General features: G+C 41.1%; 1 protein-coding gene across 1 annotated transcript; it reads right to left on the bottom strand.

The window, feature by feature from the left end:
• Window positions 1-1466: 1466 nt before the first annotated feature.
• LOC110530654 (carbonic anhydrase 4-like) lies at window positions 1467-18191 on the bottom strand. The gene is made up of 8 exons (XM_021613871.3): window positions 18055-18191; window positions 17938-17964; window positions 17583-17753; window positions 15695-15843; window positions 13843-13938; window positions 13650-13728; window positions 13318-13481; window positions 1467-1840 (listed from the first exon to the last, which is right to left on the bottom strand). Exons 1-8 carry the CDS (start codon window positions 18119-18121, stop codon window positions 1634-1636), a joined length of 960 nt encoding a protein of 319 aa, XP_021469546.3. The 5' UTR covers window positions 18122-18191; the 3' UTR covers window positions 1467-1633.
• Between the last annotated feature and the right edge of the window lie 224 nt (window positions 18192-18415).

The following is an 18415-nucleotide window of genomic DNA, read 5'->3' as shown; positions in this document are numbered from 1 at the left end:
GCCTACCATCAGCAAGGGCATTGAAGATGAAACGTGGCTGGGTCTTTCAGCATGACAATGATTCCAAACACACCGCCCGGGCAACGAAGGAGTGGCTTCGTAAGAAGCATTTCAATGTCCTGGAGTGGCCTAGCCAGTCTCCAGATCTCAACCCCATAGAAAATCTTTGGAGGGAGTTGAAAGTCCGTGTTGCCCAGCAACATCCCCAAAACATCACTGCTCTAGAGGAGATCTGCATGGAGGAATGGGACAAAATACCAGCAACAGTGTGTGAAAACCTTGTGAAGACTTACAGAAAACGTTTGACCTCTGTCATTGCCAACAAAGGGTATATAACAAAATATTGAAATAAACTTTTTATTGACCAAATACTTATTTTCCACCATAATTTGCAAATAAATTCATTAAAAATCCTACAATGTGATGTTTCTGGATTTTTTTTCCCTCATTTTGTCTGTCATAGTTGAATTGTACCTTTGATGAAAATTACAGGCCTCTCATCTTTTTAAGTGGGAGAACTTGCACAATTATTTTTTTTTTATTTTGTATTTTTTTTAACCTTTATTTTACTAGACAAGTCAGTTAAGAACAAATTCTTATTTTCAATGACGGCCTAGGAACAGTGGGTTAACTGCCTGTTCAGGGGCAGAACGACAGATTTGTACCTTGTCAGCTCGGGGATTCGAACTAGCAACCTTTCGGTTACTAGTCCAATGCTCTAACCACTAGGTGGCTGACTAAATACTTTTTTGCCCCACTGTAGCTTAGTTGCAGTCAAACCAGCTTATAAATGTCTGTCAATGGTATGAATACTTAGAACTGTAATACACAAACCAGCTACCCTCTGAATGGATACATAGTTTGCATTGGTGTGGATTCTCAGAAAAAGTAAGTTTCTACTGAAAAGGTTATATAAATACCAGAATTCCTATAATATCCTCCAATATTGTATATGTGCAACATATTTTGGCATAGTGGATGCTATGCTATTTGGTCTGAAGTGACTTAGAGGATTTGAGGGTGCTTTCTGAAAAATGCTGCCATAGCACCCACCACACCCATTGTTTCACCAACAGTGATGCTGGTGCTGGCTGTGGAGTAAGTAAATAAAGAAAACTAAGCAATCTCTTAAGTCAATGTCTCTCAGGATCACTTTTTGAAGTGAATTTAATGACTTTGTGTCAATAAAATTAAGTATATTTAGAATTTGTGTACTACCCTTTTAAATGGCAGTTGTTTTTACCATATAAATATGAAAACATTCATATTTACTTACATTCTGAAAACTAAATAATACTTATCAAATTATGTTAAATTAGCCTTGTACTTCCATGGAAATAATATGGATTGTACTTTGGAAAAAAACTGCACTTTATATAAAGGAACATTTTTATATTTTCTTTTAGGAAATCTAGCTAAAATAAGTAGAATTTATTTCAGACAACATGAATTACATGTCTAAATAATGATGTTTTAATAAGATTGTATTTTTCTATGATTGTTGCTTTTTCCAATAGTTTCTCCTTTGGGTAAATTTGACCCAAGTTGGTAATTGGCGTTTGTGAAATACATTGGTAGCTTGTGGGTTAAGGGAGACATGGCAATACACTTCAGGTAAGGCGTTACTCAGACACTAAACCATCAGCAGCATCCAGGCCAGGGCCATGAGGCCCAGAGAGGAGTTCGTTGTAGAGGCTCCCGACGGTGGCAGGGCTGTGGATGAGCTGCCCTGGGTTGTCACCACCCGGCCGTTGACAGGCTTTTTGTTTCTGAAGACGTTGGTCATCAAGTCAGAGGTGGAGTTGTGGTCAATGTGCAATGTTGTGCTGAATAGATCAATCTGAGTGGAAAAGGTTAATTAATTATTGGATCATAGACGTAAGTATGACATCAGGGTGGCCCAATGGTTTACCCACTGTCAGTTCAACATCTAGTTTCAGTTGATCTGCAAAGTAACGTGAAATCAACTAAACTTTAAGGCAAATTGCTCTCCAAATAAATAAATAAATAAATAAATAAATAAATAGATCACAAAAACAACTTTAATGCATATCATTGCATTGGATCAAAACAAGACACATTTCTGAAATGTGTGTACATAGGCCATATCTTAATTTGATCATCCTGTTGTTGCAGGATCCTTCCTGCAGAGTAAAACATGCAAACTTGTACGGTCTTCAATACTTTAAAAGACTTATAAAGTTTAATTTCCACTTAAACATTTCAGAGTTGATTTTCCTTACAGAAAATGTACCAACCCCTATATAAAATGTATAATTCAGATAACAATTAATACTTCCAGTTGATGCAGGACTATTTTCCTGCTGTCCGAAACTGGCTCAAATCAGGATACAGGATCTGTATGTTAATGACTTCTTGCAGAGCCAATTAATAAAGTAAATCACATAGACCAGGTTTCCATCCAACCTAAAGTACATGTCAGATATAAATGTTTTACGGCAGAAAAATTGGTCAGTAAACTTTCCAAATATCAACAAAACATAATATGTTTGCCTCTGAAGGATCTTCCATTTTTTTTCAATGTTCGCCTAAAATGAATCTAACTGCCTGTAGCTCAGGACCTGAAGCAGGGATATGCATATTCTTGATACCATTTCAAAAGGAAACACTTTGAGGTTTGTGGAAATGTAAAAAGTAATGTAGGAGAATATAACACATTTTATCTGGTAAAAGATAATAGAAAGAAAAAACTTTTTTTGTAAATGTTTTTGTACCATCTTCAAAATGCAAGAGAAAGGCCATGTATTATTCCACCCCAGCGCAATTCTGATTTTTGCCACTAGACGGCAGCAGTGTATGTGCAAAGCTTTAGACGGATCCAATGAACCTTTGCATGTATGTTCTTTTTTTTTTATCAAGACTGCCCAAATGTACCATTCCACAGTTTGGGGTCATTTTGAAATGTCCTTGTTTCCCATGAAAACATACATGAAATGAGTTGCAAAATGAATAGGAAATATAGTGAAGATATTGACAAGGTTATAAATAATGATTTATAATTGAAAAAAAATTGTGTCCTCCAAACCTTGCTTTCGTAAAATAATCCTCCCTTTGCAACAATTACAGCCAAGTAGATCATTGACATTCCAGTTGTCAATTTGTTCAGGTAATCTGGAGAGATTTCACCCCATGCTTCCTGAAGCACCTCCCACAAATTGGATTGGCTTCCTGGGCACTTCTTATGTACCATAGGGTGAAGCTGCCCCCACAACAGCTCAATACAGTTGAGATCCGGTGACTGTGCTGGCCACACCATTATAGACAGAATACCAGCTGACTGCTTCTTCCCTAAAAAGTTATGGCATAGTTTGGAGCTGTGGTTTGGTTCATTGTCTTGTAGTATGAGGAAATTAGCTCCAATCAAGCACCGTCCATAGGGTATGGCATGGCGTTACAAAATGGAGTGATAGCCTTCCTTCTTCAAGATCCATTTTACCCTGTACAAATCTCCCATTTTACCACCCCCAGACCATCACATTGCCTCCACCATGCTTGACAGATAGCGTCAAGAACTCCAGCATCTTTTCATTTTTTCTGTGTCTCCCAAATGTTCTTCGTGATCCGAACACCTCAAACTTTGTCTGTCCATAACACTTTTTTTCCAATCTTCCTCTGTCCAGTGTCTGTGTTATTTTGCCCATCTTAATCTTTTATTGGCCAGTCTGAGATATGTATTTTTCTTTGCAACTCTGCCTAGAAGGCCAGCATCCCAGAGTCGCCTCTTCACTGTTTACGTTGAGACCGGTGTTTTCAGGTACTATTTAATGAAGCTGCCAATTGAGGACTTGTGAGGCATCGGTTTCTCAAACAAGACACTCTAATCTACTTGTCCTCTTGCTCAGTTGTGCACTGGGGCCTCCCACTCCTCTTTATATATTCTGGTTAGAGCCAGTTTGCGCTGTTCTGTGAATGGAGTAGTACACAGCGTTGTACGAGATCTTCAGTTTCTTGGCAATATCTCACATGGAATGGCCTTCATTTCTTAGTCAATAATATATTGATGAGTTTCAGTAGAAAGTTCTTATTTCTGGCCTATTTGAGCATGTAATCGAGCCCACAAATGCTGACGCTCCAGATTCTCCACTAGTCTAAAGAAGGCCTGTTTTACAGTTTTCAGCTGTGCTAACATAATTAAAAAATTGTTTTCTAATGATCAATTAGCATTTTAAAATGATAAACTTGGATTAGCTAACACAACGTTCCATTGGATGACAGGAGTGATGGTTGCTGATAATGGGCCTCTGTACTCCTATGTGGATATTCCATTCAAAATCAGCCATTTCCAGCTACAATAGTCATTTACAACATTAACAATGTCTACACTCTATTTCTGATCAATTTGATGTTATTTTAGTGGACAAAAATGTTTGATTTGTTTTTCAAAAACATGGACATTTCTCAGTGACCCCAAACTTTTGAAAGGTAGTGTAATATATATATCTATATATAGTTATAAAATAAGTACATGGGCTCCAACATACACACAAATATATATATATATATATATATATATATATATATATATATATATATATATACACACACAGTGAGGGGAAAAAGTATTTAATCCCCTGCTGATTTTGTACGTTTGCCCACTGACAAAGAAATTATCAGTCTATAATTTTAATGTTAGGTTTATTTGAACAGTGAGAGACAGAATAACAACAACAAAAAAATCCAGAAAAACGCATGTCAAAAATGTTATGAATTGATTTGCTTATTAATGAGGGAAATAAGTATTTGACCCCCTCTCAATCAGAAATATTTCTGGCTCCCAGGTGTCTTTTATGCAGGTAACGAGCTAAGATTAGGAGCACACTCTTAAAGGGAGTGCTCCTAATCTCAGTTTGTTACCTGTATAAAAGACACCTGTCCATAGAAGCAATCAATCAGATTTCAAACTCTCCCCCATGGCCAAGACCAAAGAGCTCCCCAAGGATGTCAGGGACAAGATTGTAGACCTAAACAAAGCTGGAATGGGCTACAAGACCATTGCCAAGCAGCTTGGTGAGAAGGTGACAACAGTTAGTGCGATTATTCGCAAATGGAAGAAACACAAAATAACTTTCGATCTCCCTCGGCCTGGGGCTCCATGCAAGATCTCACCTTGTGGAGTTGCAATGATCATGAGAACGGTGTGGAATCAGTCCAGAACTACACGGGAGGATCTTGTCAATGATCTCAAGTCAGCTGGGACCGTAGTCATCAAGAAACAATTGGTAACACACTACACCGTGAAGGACTGAAATCCTGCAGCACCTGCAAGGCCCCCCTGCTCAAGAAAGCACATATACATGCCCGTCTGAAGTTTGCCAATGAACATCTGAATGATTTAGAGGACAACTGGGGGAAAGTGTTGTGGTCAGATGAGACCAAAATGGAGCTCTTTGGCATCAACTCAACTCACCGTGTTTGGAGGAGGAGTAATGCTGCCTATGACCCCAAGAACACCATCGCCACAGTCAAGCATGGAGGTGGAAACATTATGCTTTGGGTGTCTTTTTCTGCTAAGGGGACAGGACAACTTCACCGCATCAAAGGGACGATGGACGGGGCCCATGTACTGTCAAATCTTGGGTGAGAACCTCCTTCCCTCAGCCAGGGCATTGAAAATGGGTTGTGGATGGGTATTCCATCATGACAATGACCCCAAACACACGGCCAAGGCAGCAAAGGAGTGGCTCAAGAAGAAGCACAATAAGGTCCTGGAGTGGCCTAGCCAGTCTCCAGACCTTAATCCCATAGAAAATCTGTGGAGGGAGCTGAAGGTTCGAGTTGCCAAACATCAGCCTCGAAACCTTAATGACTTGGAGAAGATCTGCAAAGAGGAGTGGGACAAAATCCCTCCTGAGATGTGTGCCAACCTGGTGGCCATCTACAAGAAACGTCTGACCTCTGCGATTGGCAAAAAGGGTTCCAATTCGTCCCAAAGGTGTTTGATGAGGTTGAGGTCAGGGCTCTGTGCAGGCCAGTCAAGTTCTTCCACACCGATCTTGGAAAACCATCTTTGTCTGGACCTCACTTTGTGCATTGGGGCATTGACATGATGAAACAGGAAAGGGCCTTCCCTACATAAGGGACGCAAATGACATTTGCTGTATGATTGATGAGGATCTCCATATTGTAAATGTACGGTCCCTTACTAGACATCCGCAAATGTTTTAAAATTCGCCGACGGCCTCCGGCCGTGCCCCAGGGTCAAATTTTCCGGAAAGTCATCAAATCAAGTCTCTTGGACATTTGGTTTCCATTTTATAAAATTTTCAAATTGGTCATTTTTCCTCTGTCCCAGTTAATTCCACCAGATGGTGAATGACTTCTTACTGCAAATGTACAAAACATCACCAATCATGACCATGGCCATTTCTCGAAGATGATGGCCAAAAGACTTCGAAGACAAACTTGGTGAGCATAGGTTTGGCCTAATGGGCTATTAGCCAAGAAACATAACTTTTTGAGTTAAGGACATTTATCTATCGTAATTTACGAGAAACCGTACAATTGGTGATGGTCAAAGTAATGTGTTTAACCAAAAAAGTTACAGATCCAGTTGCGGTGTGTTTAGACGAAACCGTTAAGGTGGATTTCGGAGCTCTACGAGCTTTCTGTGATTTTCTGAAATCACACACCCTCAGTCAGTCAGTTCTTAACGTAAAGACTTAAAATTCAAAATTCTGTAAGAGCCTACCCCAAGGAGGATGTGTCCACTTTCAGCTTCCTGTGTAAACCGGAAGTGCCTTAAATTGGGGTAATAGGGGCTGTTTCGAAGGGTTAAAAAGGTCATATCTTTCCTAAACTTCATATGTGTGATTAGGAAACCCTCATGAACTGTAAATCAGTCATTTCGCCCAACAGATGTCCAAGAAAATTCACACACACCAACAATTTCAGGTGTTTGGGTGACAGCGGCAGAACTATTAGGGTTAGCAGCACAATTCAACCTCAGGAACATTCCTAAGGTCCTCCCGATCTGTGCAAGCCTATCCTTGACCGTGTGGCATTAACCCTTAACAGTGAAAACAGGGTGTTTACATCAAACAGTTTGGTTTGACTTCTCTCCCCATCATTCGGGTACCGAATGACCTATCGAGCCGAAACTCGGGATTCGGGGTCGCCACAGCTACGCCTACACATAATGGATTCACAGCTAAAACGTAACTATGTGTGTTATGTTTTATTATGGTTTACACAGAAGGCAGGCACTGTGAATTTTGGGCTTGCCCTGAAATATGTGACAGTTGGCTTCTAACCAGGTTGGACAAAGTGGGTTTGGTGTTAGTTTGGTGTCAGAATGATATCTTATTGACTGATGGACGCTGACTTGCTGGCTGACTTTTGTACATTTGCAATAAGTTTAAACAGTGACAAAACATCACCAAATGGACATGATGAAATCAACACAACGAGCGATGGAGAGGAACCACTATCACTGCCCGGACAAAAAACATAAAACATATTGCAAATGGACAGCCGTGAGCCTGGTGAATGGAACGGGCTACCAGGAGCAAATTTTGAAACAGTTTTGAATGCCTTTAGGAGGGTGCAAGGGGTCCACGGCTGGGTAGGAAGCACCCCCCACCTGTGCCCATCCAATTGGGGACGCCTCTGGTCATTTTGGACGTTGTTTTTTTTTATCGTTAAAAAAAGACCCACTTCTCCCTCATCATACATGACAAATAGACCTTCTAGGTCGATTCATGGCTTAACATGACCTTACCCAAACTGTTGTCACAAAGTTGGAAGCACAGAATTGTCTAGAATGTCATTATAATATACTGTATAATAGTATATGCCATTTAGCAGATGCTTTTATCCAAAGTGACTTATAGTGGCTTGCGAAAGTATTCACCCCTCTTGGCATTTTTCCTATTTTGTTGTATCATTTGATTTACACAAAATGCCTACCACTTTGAAGATGCAAAATATATTTTATTGTGAAACAAACAAGATATAAGACCAAAAAAATTAAACTTGAGTATGCATAACTACTCACCCCCCCAAAGTCAATACTTTGCAGAGCCACCTTTTGCAGCAAATACAGCTGCAAGTCTCTTGGGGTATGTCTCTATAAGCTTGGCACATCTAGCCGCTGTGATTTTTGCCCATTCTTCAGGGCAAAAGTGCTCCAGATCCGTCTAGTTGGATGGGTTCCGCAGGTGTACAGCAATCTTTAAGTCATGCCACAGATTCTCAATTGGATTGAGGTCTGGGATTTGACTAGGCCCTAACAAGACATTTAAAACCTGTTGAGTCTACCCCTTCCTTTTTCGAACATTCTGTTAAAAATCGTGCAACATTTCAGCGTCCTGCTACTCATGCCAGGAATATAGTATATGCATATGATTAGTATGTGTGGATAGAAAACACTCTGAAGTTTCTAAAACTGGTTAAATCACGGCTGTGACTATAACAGAGCGTGTGTTTCATCGAAAAGCGCAAGAAAAACTGGTCACTGAAAACTGAAAAAAATATCCATGCGCCACTTGCATGTATTGTTTAAGGGGCACCAAATTAAATAGGGCGGAGATTGCAATTCCTACAGCTTCCACACGATGTAGCCAAAAACGTCATTTTCATTGACAAAAATCCTTTGTGTCATGACAAATAGATCCTTCATTCCATCCAGCCTACAGCAATCGATTTTGGAAGAGAGAAAAAGGGACATTGTTTTCTTGAGTAGCTGCTATTGAATACAGATCGCCCAGTGATCAATTTGATCGCTTATTAACGTTTACAAATACCTAAAGTTGGGTTACAAAAGTAGGTTGAAGTGTTTTGTCAAAGAATATAGGCAACTTATATAATTTTTTAAAATGACGTTGCGTGTTGGAAGATAGCTTTTTTCCTGAACCAGACAGGCTATACAAATGGATATTTTGGGCATACATGGATGGATTTAATGGGGAAAAAGACCCAATTGTGATGTTTATGGAAAATATAGGAGTGCCAACAAAGAATATCATCAAAGGTAATGAATGTTTTATATTTTATTTCTGCGTTTTGTGTAGCGCCGGCTACGCTAATTATTTTGTTTACGTCCCCTTCAGGTATATTGGGGTGTTGCATGCTATCAGATAATAGCTTCTCATGCTTTCGCCGAAAAGCATTTTAAAAATATGACTTGTTGGCTAGATTCACAATGAGTGTAGCTTTAATTCAATACCCTGCATGTGTGTTTTAATGAACGTTTGAGTTTTAATGAGTACATTTAGCATTTAGCGTAGCACATTTGCATTTCCAGGTCTGCGTCTCAAGTAGGATCAACAGGTTAAATTTTTCCCCTTAAACAACTCGAGTGTTGCTTTAGCAGTATGCTTAAGGTCATTGTTCTGCTGGAGGGTGAACCTCCCTTCCAGTCTAAAATTTCTGGAAGACTGAAACAGGTTTCCCTCAATAATTTCCCTGTATTTAGCGCCATCCATCATTCCTTCAATTCTGACCAGTTTCCCAGATCCTGACGATGATTAACATCCCCACAGCATGATGCTGCCGCCACCATGCTTCACTGTGGGGATGTGTTCTCGGGGTGATGAGATGTTGGGTTTGCGTCAGAAATAATATTTTCCTTGACTGCCAAAAAGCAAAATTTTAGTCTCATCTGACGGGAGTACCTTCTTCCATATGTTTGGGGAGTCTCCCACATGCCTTTTGGTGAACACCAAACGTGTTTGCTTATTTTTTTCTTGAAGCAATGGCTTTTTTTCTGGCCACTCTTCTGTAAAGCCCAGCTCTGTGGAGTGTACGGCTTAAAGTGATCCAATGGACAGATACTCCAATCTCCGCTATGGAGCTTTGCAGCTCCTTCAGGGTTATCGTTGGTCTCTTTGTTGCCTCTGATTAATAATGCCCTCCTTGCCTGGTCCGGGAGTTTGGTGGGTGGCCCTCTCTTGGCAGGTTTGCTGTGATGCTATATTCTTAAAAAAAATGTAATAATGGATTTAATGGTGCTCCGTGGGATGTTCAAAGTTTCAGATTTTTTTTAAAGCCCAACCATGATCTGTACTTCTCCTGTGGTGGTTCATATCTTTATTATCAAATGAGGAGAGACAAACTTATCACACAAGCCAGAGTTACACTTAAACTAAATCTTTAATAGTGAGAGCTTTGCAATAGCAATGGCTTGTCAACGAAACACCGTCTTTTTGATGATTCGTTGAGAGAGGCGAGACAAAAGTACAAAGGTCTTTCATAGCCAAGATCCACCCCCTAGTCAACATAACAAACCACAGATGTTTTGAACGAGTCACAAGGTAAGATGTTTTAAATGAGAATTGAGTATCCCGTTGCCAGACAGCATTCGCTATAAATTATCATTCAGTTTGGCCCCTAATTGCACAAAAACACCAACTCATCCAATCGCATAAATCAATTGTCAACTCCAGATACTCCCATCTCAAGTAAAACTACTTCTTGACCCTACTCCTGGACAAGCTCACTGAGGGTAGTGAGCCTCTAGGTCATACACTATCCCAGGAGAAGTGCAACATCAGAGATGACATACAATGGTTCCAGACACTACCACACACATCCCCAATGCCAAAGGAGGGAGTGACTGGCACACAGACATTGTAGAGACAAGTAATTGGTTCCCCAACACGCCATCCCTTCACATGGTTTACAAATAGGTAGTCACATTCACATAAGAAGACAATGTTCCCTCCTGTCCTCTTCCCTTTCTGATATTCTGCACCAGGGACATGTGAAATATAAGTCTGACCTCTCCCCTCTCTGGGCTCCAGGTGACTGAGCCCCAGCTGAGGGAAGACGTGCAACTGCCAACACCAGAGTCCGAAGGGATACATTCTAGTAACAAGCATATTATGCAGATAAGACATCTTCATTTTCTGTTACACAACTTATTCTGATTCTTCCGCCACACTCCACAACTTTGTCCCTGACCTTTTTGGAGAGCTCCATGGTCTTCATAGTGCCGCTTGCTTGGTGGTGCCCCTTGCTTAGTTGTGTTGCAGTCTCTGGAGCCTTTCAGAACAGGTGTATATATACTGAGATCATGTGACAGATCATGTGACACACAGGTGGACTTTATTTAACTAATGTTGAACTATTTGACGGTAATTGGTTGCACCAGATCTTATTTAGGGGATTTTTAGTAAAGGGTGCATATGTATTCAGCCCCACCACTTTTCCGTAAAAATAGGTAATTTTTTTCATTTCACTTCACCAATTTGGATTATTTTGTGCATGTCCATTACATGAAATCCAAATAAAAAATCTATTTAAATTACAGGCTGTAATGGAAGAAAATAGGAAAAACGCCAAGGGGGTGAACACTTTTGCAAGGCACTGTACAGTCATGAAAGCATACATTTTACATATGAGTGGTCAAGGGACATGAACCCACTACCCTAATATTACAAGAACCATGTTCTACCAACTGATTTACAGTACAAAGGACCAGTAGCGTTAAAACTTCCCGTCGCTGGAACTAAGGGGCCCTTACCATGAAAAACAGCCCCAGACCACTATCTCCTTCCTGTTTGGCTTTGTCCAAACAGTATCATCGGATGGGGCCACATTGTCTCCTGACCCCTCCTGTCTCAGCCTCCAGTATTTATGCTGCAGTAGTTTATGTGTCGGGGCCTAGGGTCAGTTTGATATATCAGGAGTACTTCTCCTGTCCTATCCGGTGTCCTGTGTGAATTTAAGTATGCTCTCTCTAATTCTAATTCTAATTCTGCTTTCAGAGACAGTTTGGAACTCGGTAGTGAGTGTTACAACCAGATGATTTTTACGTGCTACTCGCTGCAGCACTCGGCGGTCCTGTTCTGTGACCTTGGGTGGCTGAGCCATGGTTGCTCCTAGACATTTCCACTTCACAATAATTGCACTCACAGTTGACCGGGCATCTCTAGCAGGGCAGAAAATTGAGGAACTGACTTGTTGGAAAGGTGGCATCCTATGACGGTGCCACTTTAAAAGTCACTGAGCTGTACAGTAAGGCCCTTCTACTGCCAATGTTTGTTTTTGGAGATTGCATGGCTGTGTGCTCGATTTTATACACCTGTCAGCAACGGGTGTGGCTGAAGTAGCCGAAGGGGTGTCCAAATACTTTTTTATATATAGTGTCTATATACAGTATACACAGTTCCTTCAGAAAGTATTCAGACCCCTTGACTTTTTACACATTTTGTTACATTACAGCCTTAACAACATAATCCTCGAGATGTTCCTACAACTTGATTGGAGTGATTTGGAAACCTGTCTATATTAGGTCCCAGAGTTGACAATGCATGTCAGAGCAAAACCAAGCCATGAGGTCGAAGGAATTGTCTGTAGAGCTCTGGCATAGGATTGTGTCGAGGCACAGATCTGGGGGAAGAGTACCAAAACCAAAACATTTCTGCAATATTGACGGTCCCCAAGAACACAGAACCTTCCAGAAGGATAACCATCTCTGCAGCACTCCACCAATCAGGCCTTTATGGTAGAGTGGTCAGATCGAAGCCAATCCCCAGTAAAAGGCACATGACAGCCTGCTTGGAGTTTGCCACAAGGCACCTAAAGACTTTGGCCTGAATGCCAAGTGTCACGTCCGGAGGAAACCTGGCACCACCCCTAAGGTGAAGCATGGTGGTGGCAGCATCATAGTGTGTGGATGTTTTTCAGCGGCAGGGACTGATATATAGTCAGGATTGAGACAAAGATGAACAAAGCAATGTACAGAGAGATTCTTGATGATAACCTGCTCCATAGCGCTCAGGACCACAGAATGGGGTGAAGGTTCACCTTCCAACAGGACAACAACCCTAAGCACACAGCCAAGACAATGCAGGAAAGACTTTGGGACATGTCTCTGAATGTCCTTGTGTGGCCCAGCCACAGTCCGGACTCGAACCCGATCGAACATCTCTGGAGAGACCTGAAAATAGCTGTGCAGCAACGATCCCCATCCAACCTGAAAGCGCTTGAGAGGATCTGCAGAGATGAATGGGAGAAACTCCCCAAATACAGGTGTGACGAGCTTGTAGCATCATGCCTAAGAAGACTCGATGCTGTAATCACTGCCAATGGTGCTTTAACAAAGTACTGAGTAAATGTGATATTTCCGTTTTTCTAATTATTTAAAAATAGATATTTTTGTATTGTGTAGATTGATGAGAGGAAAAAACCATTTCAAAATGTAAGCCTGTAACTTAACAAAATGTGGAAAAAGTCAAGGGGTCTGAATACTTTCCAAAGGCACCACATATATATATATATATATATATATTTTAAAACAATTCTAGGATGTATAAATGTTATTCAGTTTATTGTGAAATTGTTTCACAAACTCACCAAGTCCTGGCTGACTTTGATAGGGTCCTTGAACACGGTCCAAACCACAGCCTCGTTGCAATTTGGAGTGGTCAGGGAGCCAAGGTAACGGTAGTATTTGGTACGGTCCACCCCTTCCAGGAGCTCATCCAATGAAATAGCATGAGTAATGTTCACAATATCATCTTGAGGAAGAGAGAACGAAAAAACGTAAATAAAATCATATGCTACTGAAATTGAACAAGAAAATTACTCATTTTGAATTCAAAGAGAATAACAAATCCCTCTTCCTAACTTTATTTTGAGGAAGTAGTTCTTGATCAAATCAGAACCAGTCAAATCTCTCCTCTCACCTTTTAGTGTGATGTTGGCCAAGTAGGATGTCAGAGTATTCCAGGCTGCTGGTGAACCAGTCACATTGCCTGGTACGGGCTGTTGCAAAAACAAAGACTTTAGTCGTAAAAAAACAGCAATAAAACATGTAAATGCCCAATCTAAAATGGAAAAATGGATGCCATTTCTAGGAAGGTTAAAGCATCCTCTCACCTCTATGAAGAAGCCAAGAGCAGCGAGTCCCGTGCTGTCTGTAAAGGCCATGGTCGTGTTACCGTTGTGCGAAGACTTTGCATTTACTATGTGCAACTGAAAGGTGAAGCATAACAGTTGATCTAAAAAGTTATCTGAATCCACTGGAAAATTAAAACGTTGTAATGATACATTTAAAAAGGTAAGAGGAGGAATAGAACTTATAAATGCCTCATAAGTTCAGGTCAACCGTCAGACTATTGCACTATCTATGAAAATCTGAGAGTGGTTACATTTACCCATTAGTCAGTTTTCTAGTAAACCAAGTTGCGTGGGGGGGGGGGGGGGGGGGGGGGGTTGTAGCCAAAGGACAGCCAAAGGACAGCTAGTTTTCATCTTCCTCCGGTTCTCACCTCCCTCTATAGACATACACAGTAATTATGACAACTCCTGGATGATGTCCTTCAACCTATCAGAGCTCTTGCTCTGACATGTTGTCCACCCAATAAATGGATCAGAGAATGAATCTCGTACTGAAAGCATACGCTACATCTAGCTAACGCTGCAGTGCATAACATGTGGGGAGTAGTTTACTCAAAGAGAGAGAAAGACAATAGTTGAACAGCTTTGAAAAAATGTATTTCTTCAAAAATAAAGGAGAAGAAAGAGAGGGGTCTGAGAGCGAGCAAGCTAGCTATTTAAAAAAAAATTCACATTCACTGTCACTTACTTAGCTAGCAAATGCAGCTAGCTTGTTAAATCTACTCAAACAGAGAGGGATGTAATGTTAGCTAGCTGGCTATGGCTATCCAACACTGGAACTCTTCCAAGTCAAGGTAAGCTTTTGTTTTTATTAATTTATTGTAACTGCTAAACTGCTTTCTGACTGTACACTGTACTGCATGATTGCATGATTGCAGCAGGTTTACTAATGCTTTAGTTCTAGTAGCTATGCTGACTATGACATTAGCTAATATGGTGACAACGATGTAGGCTGTGTGTAGTGGTTTAGCGGTTATGATATGAAGGTTTTTCTTGGAAAGGTTTTTTCGCCTGGTTACAGACAGCTGATGTGTTGTCCACTGAAGTCCACAAGCGAATAGAAAAGGTGAGTGGAGGAGAGCACTTAGATGTGCGAAGGAATTATACAATGAGCAAATGAGTCATGCTGTTGATGTGGCTGCTTTGAAAGTGAACTGTGTTTGTGTGTGATCAGGGGTGTATTTATACTGCCGATTCTGTTGAAAAAAATGCTTCTTAAACAGAAGCAAACAGAATGAAACAGGGCTAAAAATACCTGCATTTGTCCAATAGAAACTCTTGTTTGCAACTTTTGGACTAAGGATTACACCCTAGATCAGCTATATGCAGGCAAGAGTGTGCAAGGCAGTATTGAATGTGTCACTGTCTGTCACATCTCAACATTTTCTCTCAACCTGTGCACCTACTGTACGTTGTAAACACTTTATTCATAGGCTAGAGTATCATGTAGTAGCCTAAACCTATTGTGTTACATTGAGCTTGGTGAATGGAAAATAAATGACAGTCATCCAATATGCTATAATAGAAATAAGGCCATGCTCATAATTTGTGTTAATCGTCCTCCCTCATCTTAAATGGCACCATCAGTATGAGAAGTGTCACCCCATGTGACATGGGCTACATTCAGATTCTCTACCCTTCTCCATAACTGTACTCATACACTTCCTTTCATGAATTTAAAAGGAATGGACTAGAGTTTGCAATATAGTGGAAACTCCCTCCAGCCATGCTTGCATCAATCCATGAAAGAGTGGGGAGTGAATGAGGGGACACTTCTGGAGAAAGATAGAGAATCAGAATGCAGCAATGTCGTGTTGAACCTTCCAAATACCTCCATGGGGTAGCGGGTTCCATCCACTGTGTGCTCCGACCCAGGTACTGAGGTACCATTCCCCCAGTGGAGGTGAAAGTGCAGGCTGTCATAGGCCTCAGACAGTGCCCCACCTGTAACCTGGACTCCACTCGTCAGCTTGACTTTGACTGAAAGAAAGAAAACACCAACAAAACGAGAGGAATTAGTTCAATTTCGAACAAATTCCATGTTTGGTAGGGACAGTGCATTTGGAAAGTATTCAGATTCAGACCTTTTCCACATTTTGTTAGTTACAGCCTTATTCTAAAAGATAATACATTTTTAAAAATGTCCTCAAGCTACACACACTACCCATAATGACAAAGTGAAAACTGCTTTTTGAATTTTGCAAATGTATTAAAAATGTAAAACTGAAATACCCTATTTACTCAGTATTCAGACCCTTTGATATGAGACTCGAAATTGAGCTCAGGTGCATCCTGTTTCCATTGAGCATCATTGAGATGTTTCTAAAAATTGAATGGTGTACACCTGTGGTAATTTCAATTGATTGGACATGATGTGGAAAGGCACACACCTGTCTATATAAGGTCCCACAGTTGACAGTGCATGTTGATAGTGCACGGTTGCATGTTGACAGTGCACAGTTGACAAACCAAGCCATGAGGTCGAAGGAAATTGTCATAGAGCTCCGGGACAGGATTGTGTCGAGGCACAGATCTGAGGAAGGGTACCAAAAAATGTCTATAGCAGTGAAGGTCCCGAAGAACACAGTGGCCTCCATCGTTCTTAAAAGGAAGAAGTTTGGAACCACCAAGATTCTTCCTAGAGCTGGGTGCCCAGCCAAACTGGGCAATCAGAGGAAAAGGGCCTAGGTCAGGGAGGTGACCAAGAATCCGATGGTCACTCTGACAGAGCTCCAGAGTTCTTTTATGGAAATGGGAGAACCTTCCAGAAGGACAACCATCTCTGATGCACTCCACCAATCAGGCCTTTATGTTGGAGTGGCCAAACGGAAGTCACTCCTCAGTAAAAGGCACATGGCAGCCCAAAAGGCACCTAAAGACTGTCAAACAATGAGAAATATGATTCTCTGGACTAATGAAACCAAGATTGAACTCTTGGGCCTGAATGCTAAGCGTCACAACTGGAGGCTACCTGACACCATCCCTATGGTGAAGCATGGTGGTGGCCGTATCATGCTTTGGGATGCGGTAGGGACTGGGAGAATAGTCAGGATTGTGGGAAAGATTAATGGAGCAAAGTACAGAGAGATCCTTGGTGAAAACCTGTGAGAGTTATCAGGATCTTAGACTGGGGGCTATGGTTCACCTTCCAACAGGACAACGACCCTAAGCACACAGTCAAGACAAGGCAGGAGTAGACAAGTCTCTGAATGTCCTTGAGTGGCACAGCCAGAGCCTAGACTTGACCCGATCTAACATCTCTGGAAATACCTGAAAATAGCTGTGCAGCGACGCACCCCCATCCAACCTGACAGAGCTTGAGAGTAACTGCAGAGAAGAATGGGAGGAACTTCACAAATACAGGTGTGCCAAACTTGTAGCGTCATACCCAAGAAGACTTGAGGCTGTAATCGCTGCCAAAGGTGCGTCAAGAAAGTACTGAGTAAATGGTCTGAATACTTATGTAAATGTGATATTTCCGTATTGTTTTTTTTTAATACATTTGCAAAAAATGTCTGTTTATTATGGGATATTGTGTAGATTGATAAGAGTAAAAAACTATTTAATCAATTTTAGAATAAGGCTGTAGTGTAAGAAAAAAAGTCAAGGGGTCTGAATATTTTCCCGAATGCACTATTTCTACCAAACCAGGAATTTTCCTCAAGTGGGGACTTTCAGTCTATGGATTGAGAGGCAAGGCCTCCATCAATTCGCCTCACCAGTTTTGCCAGTGTTCTTGATCTTGTTCATTGTATAATTGTCTCCGTATTTGGTGAAGGTGAAGGCAGTCAGGGTTTCATCGCCCACTGCTGATGCAGAGACGATGTCGATGGGAGACTGTCGCGATCCATTGCAATGTTCTGAGGCAATGGTGGACCAAGTGGAGTCATCTTAACATGGAATCAATCATACCATGGTGTCAATGTATCGTATGTTTATAAGGGTCACATTCTATGCTAACACATTAATTCTGTAGTCTGTTATCCACCACCATCACAATCATTTCAAAGCAAATGCTTCATGTACAATTTGTGAATAAAAACACTGTAACCAGTGGGTAAAACAAATACTTACCACAGCTAGGATCATGGTAACACCACGCTGATAAAAGGGAAAAAGTTATGCAAAGTGTCTCAAAAATAATAGTAGAAGACAGTCACAGGGCAACAAAATAATATAATAATCACTTACAACCACCTGCAGCACTGATTGCAGTGAGGACAAATAGAGCTGCATTGATAACCACAAGTCCATTCATCTGAAAGCAAGGAAACGGCAATTATAAATGAAGCCGGACATCCATTTTACTTTTATTTCAATATCCACAGACGTCCAGTTTTGATCCAGTATGGACCAGCCTTGATTTCAATGTCCACAATATCTACAACGTCCAAAAACATAGACGTCTGTGATTGGTTCAGATTTGGTCCTGTCCGGACCAGCCTTGATTTGAAGCAAACATAGACGTCTATGTTTGTGGACGTTGCGGACGTTATGGATGCTAAAATCAAGGCCATCTGTGGATGTTGAAATCAAGTCCAGGGTGGACTGA

This window comes from Oncorhynchus mykiss, chromosome 8 (genome assembly GCF_057628025.1).
Source record: "Oncorhynchus mykiss isolate SJ-2025 chromosome 8, ASM5762802v1, whole genome shotgun sequence".
NCBI classification, from domain to species: domain Eukaryota; kingdom Metazoa; phylum Chordata; class Actinopteri; order Salmoniformes; family Salmonidae; genus Oncorhynchus; species Oncorhynchus mykiss.
The sequence above is the reverse complement of the archived record's forward strand: the minus strand, read 5'-3'. Positions and strand labels throughout refer to the sequence as shown.

Coding starts and splice junctions, on each gene's coding strand:
- LOC110530654 (XM_021613871.3), bottom strand. CDS start 18,121: ATGAATGGACTTGTGGTTATCAATGCAGCTCTATTTGTCCTCACTGCA. Junction 17,754..17,937: donor TTACCATGATCCTAGCTGTG/GTAAGTATTTGT, acceptor TTCCATGTTAAG/ATGACTCCACTTGGTCCACC. Junction 13,939..15,694: donor GAACCCGCTACCCCATGGAG/GTATTTGGAAGG, acceptor TTCACCTTTCAG/TTGCACATAGTAAATGCAAA.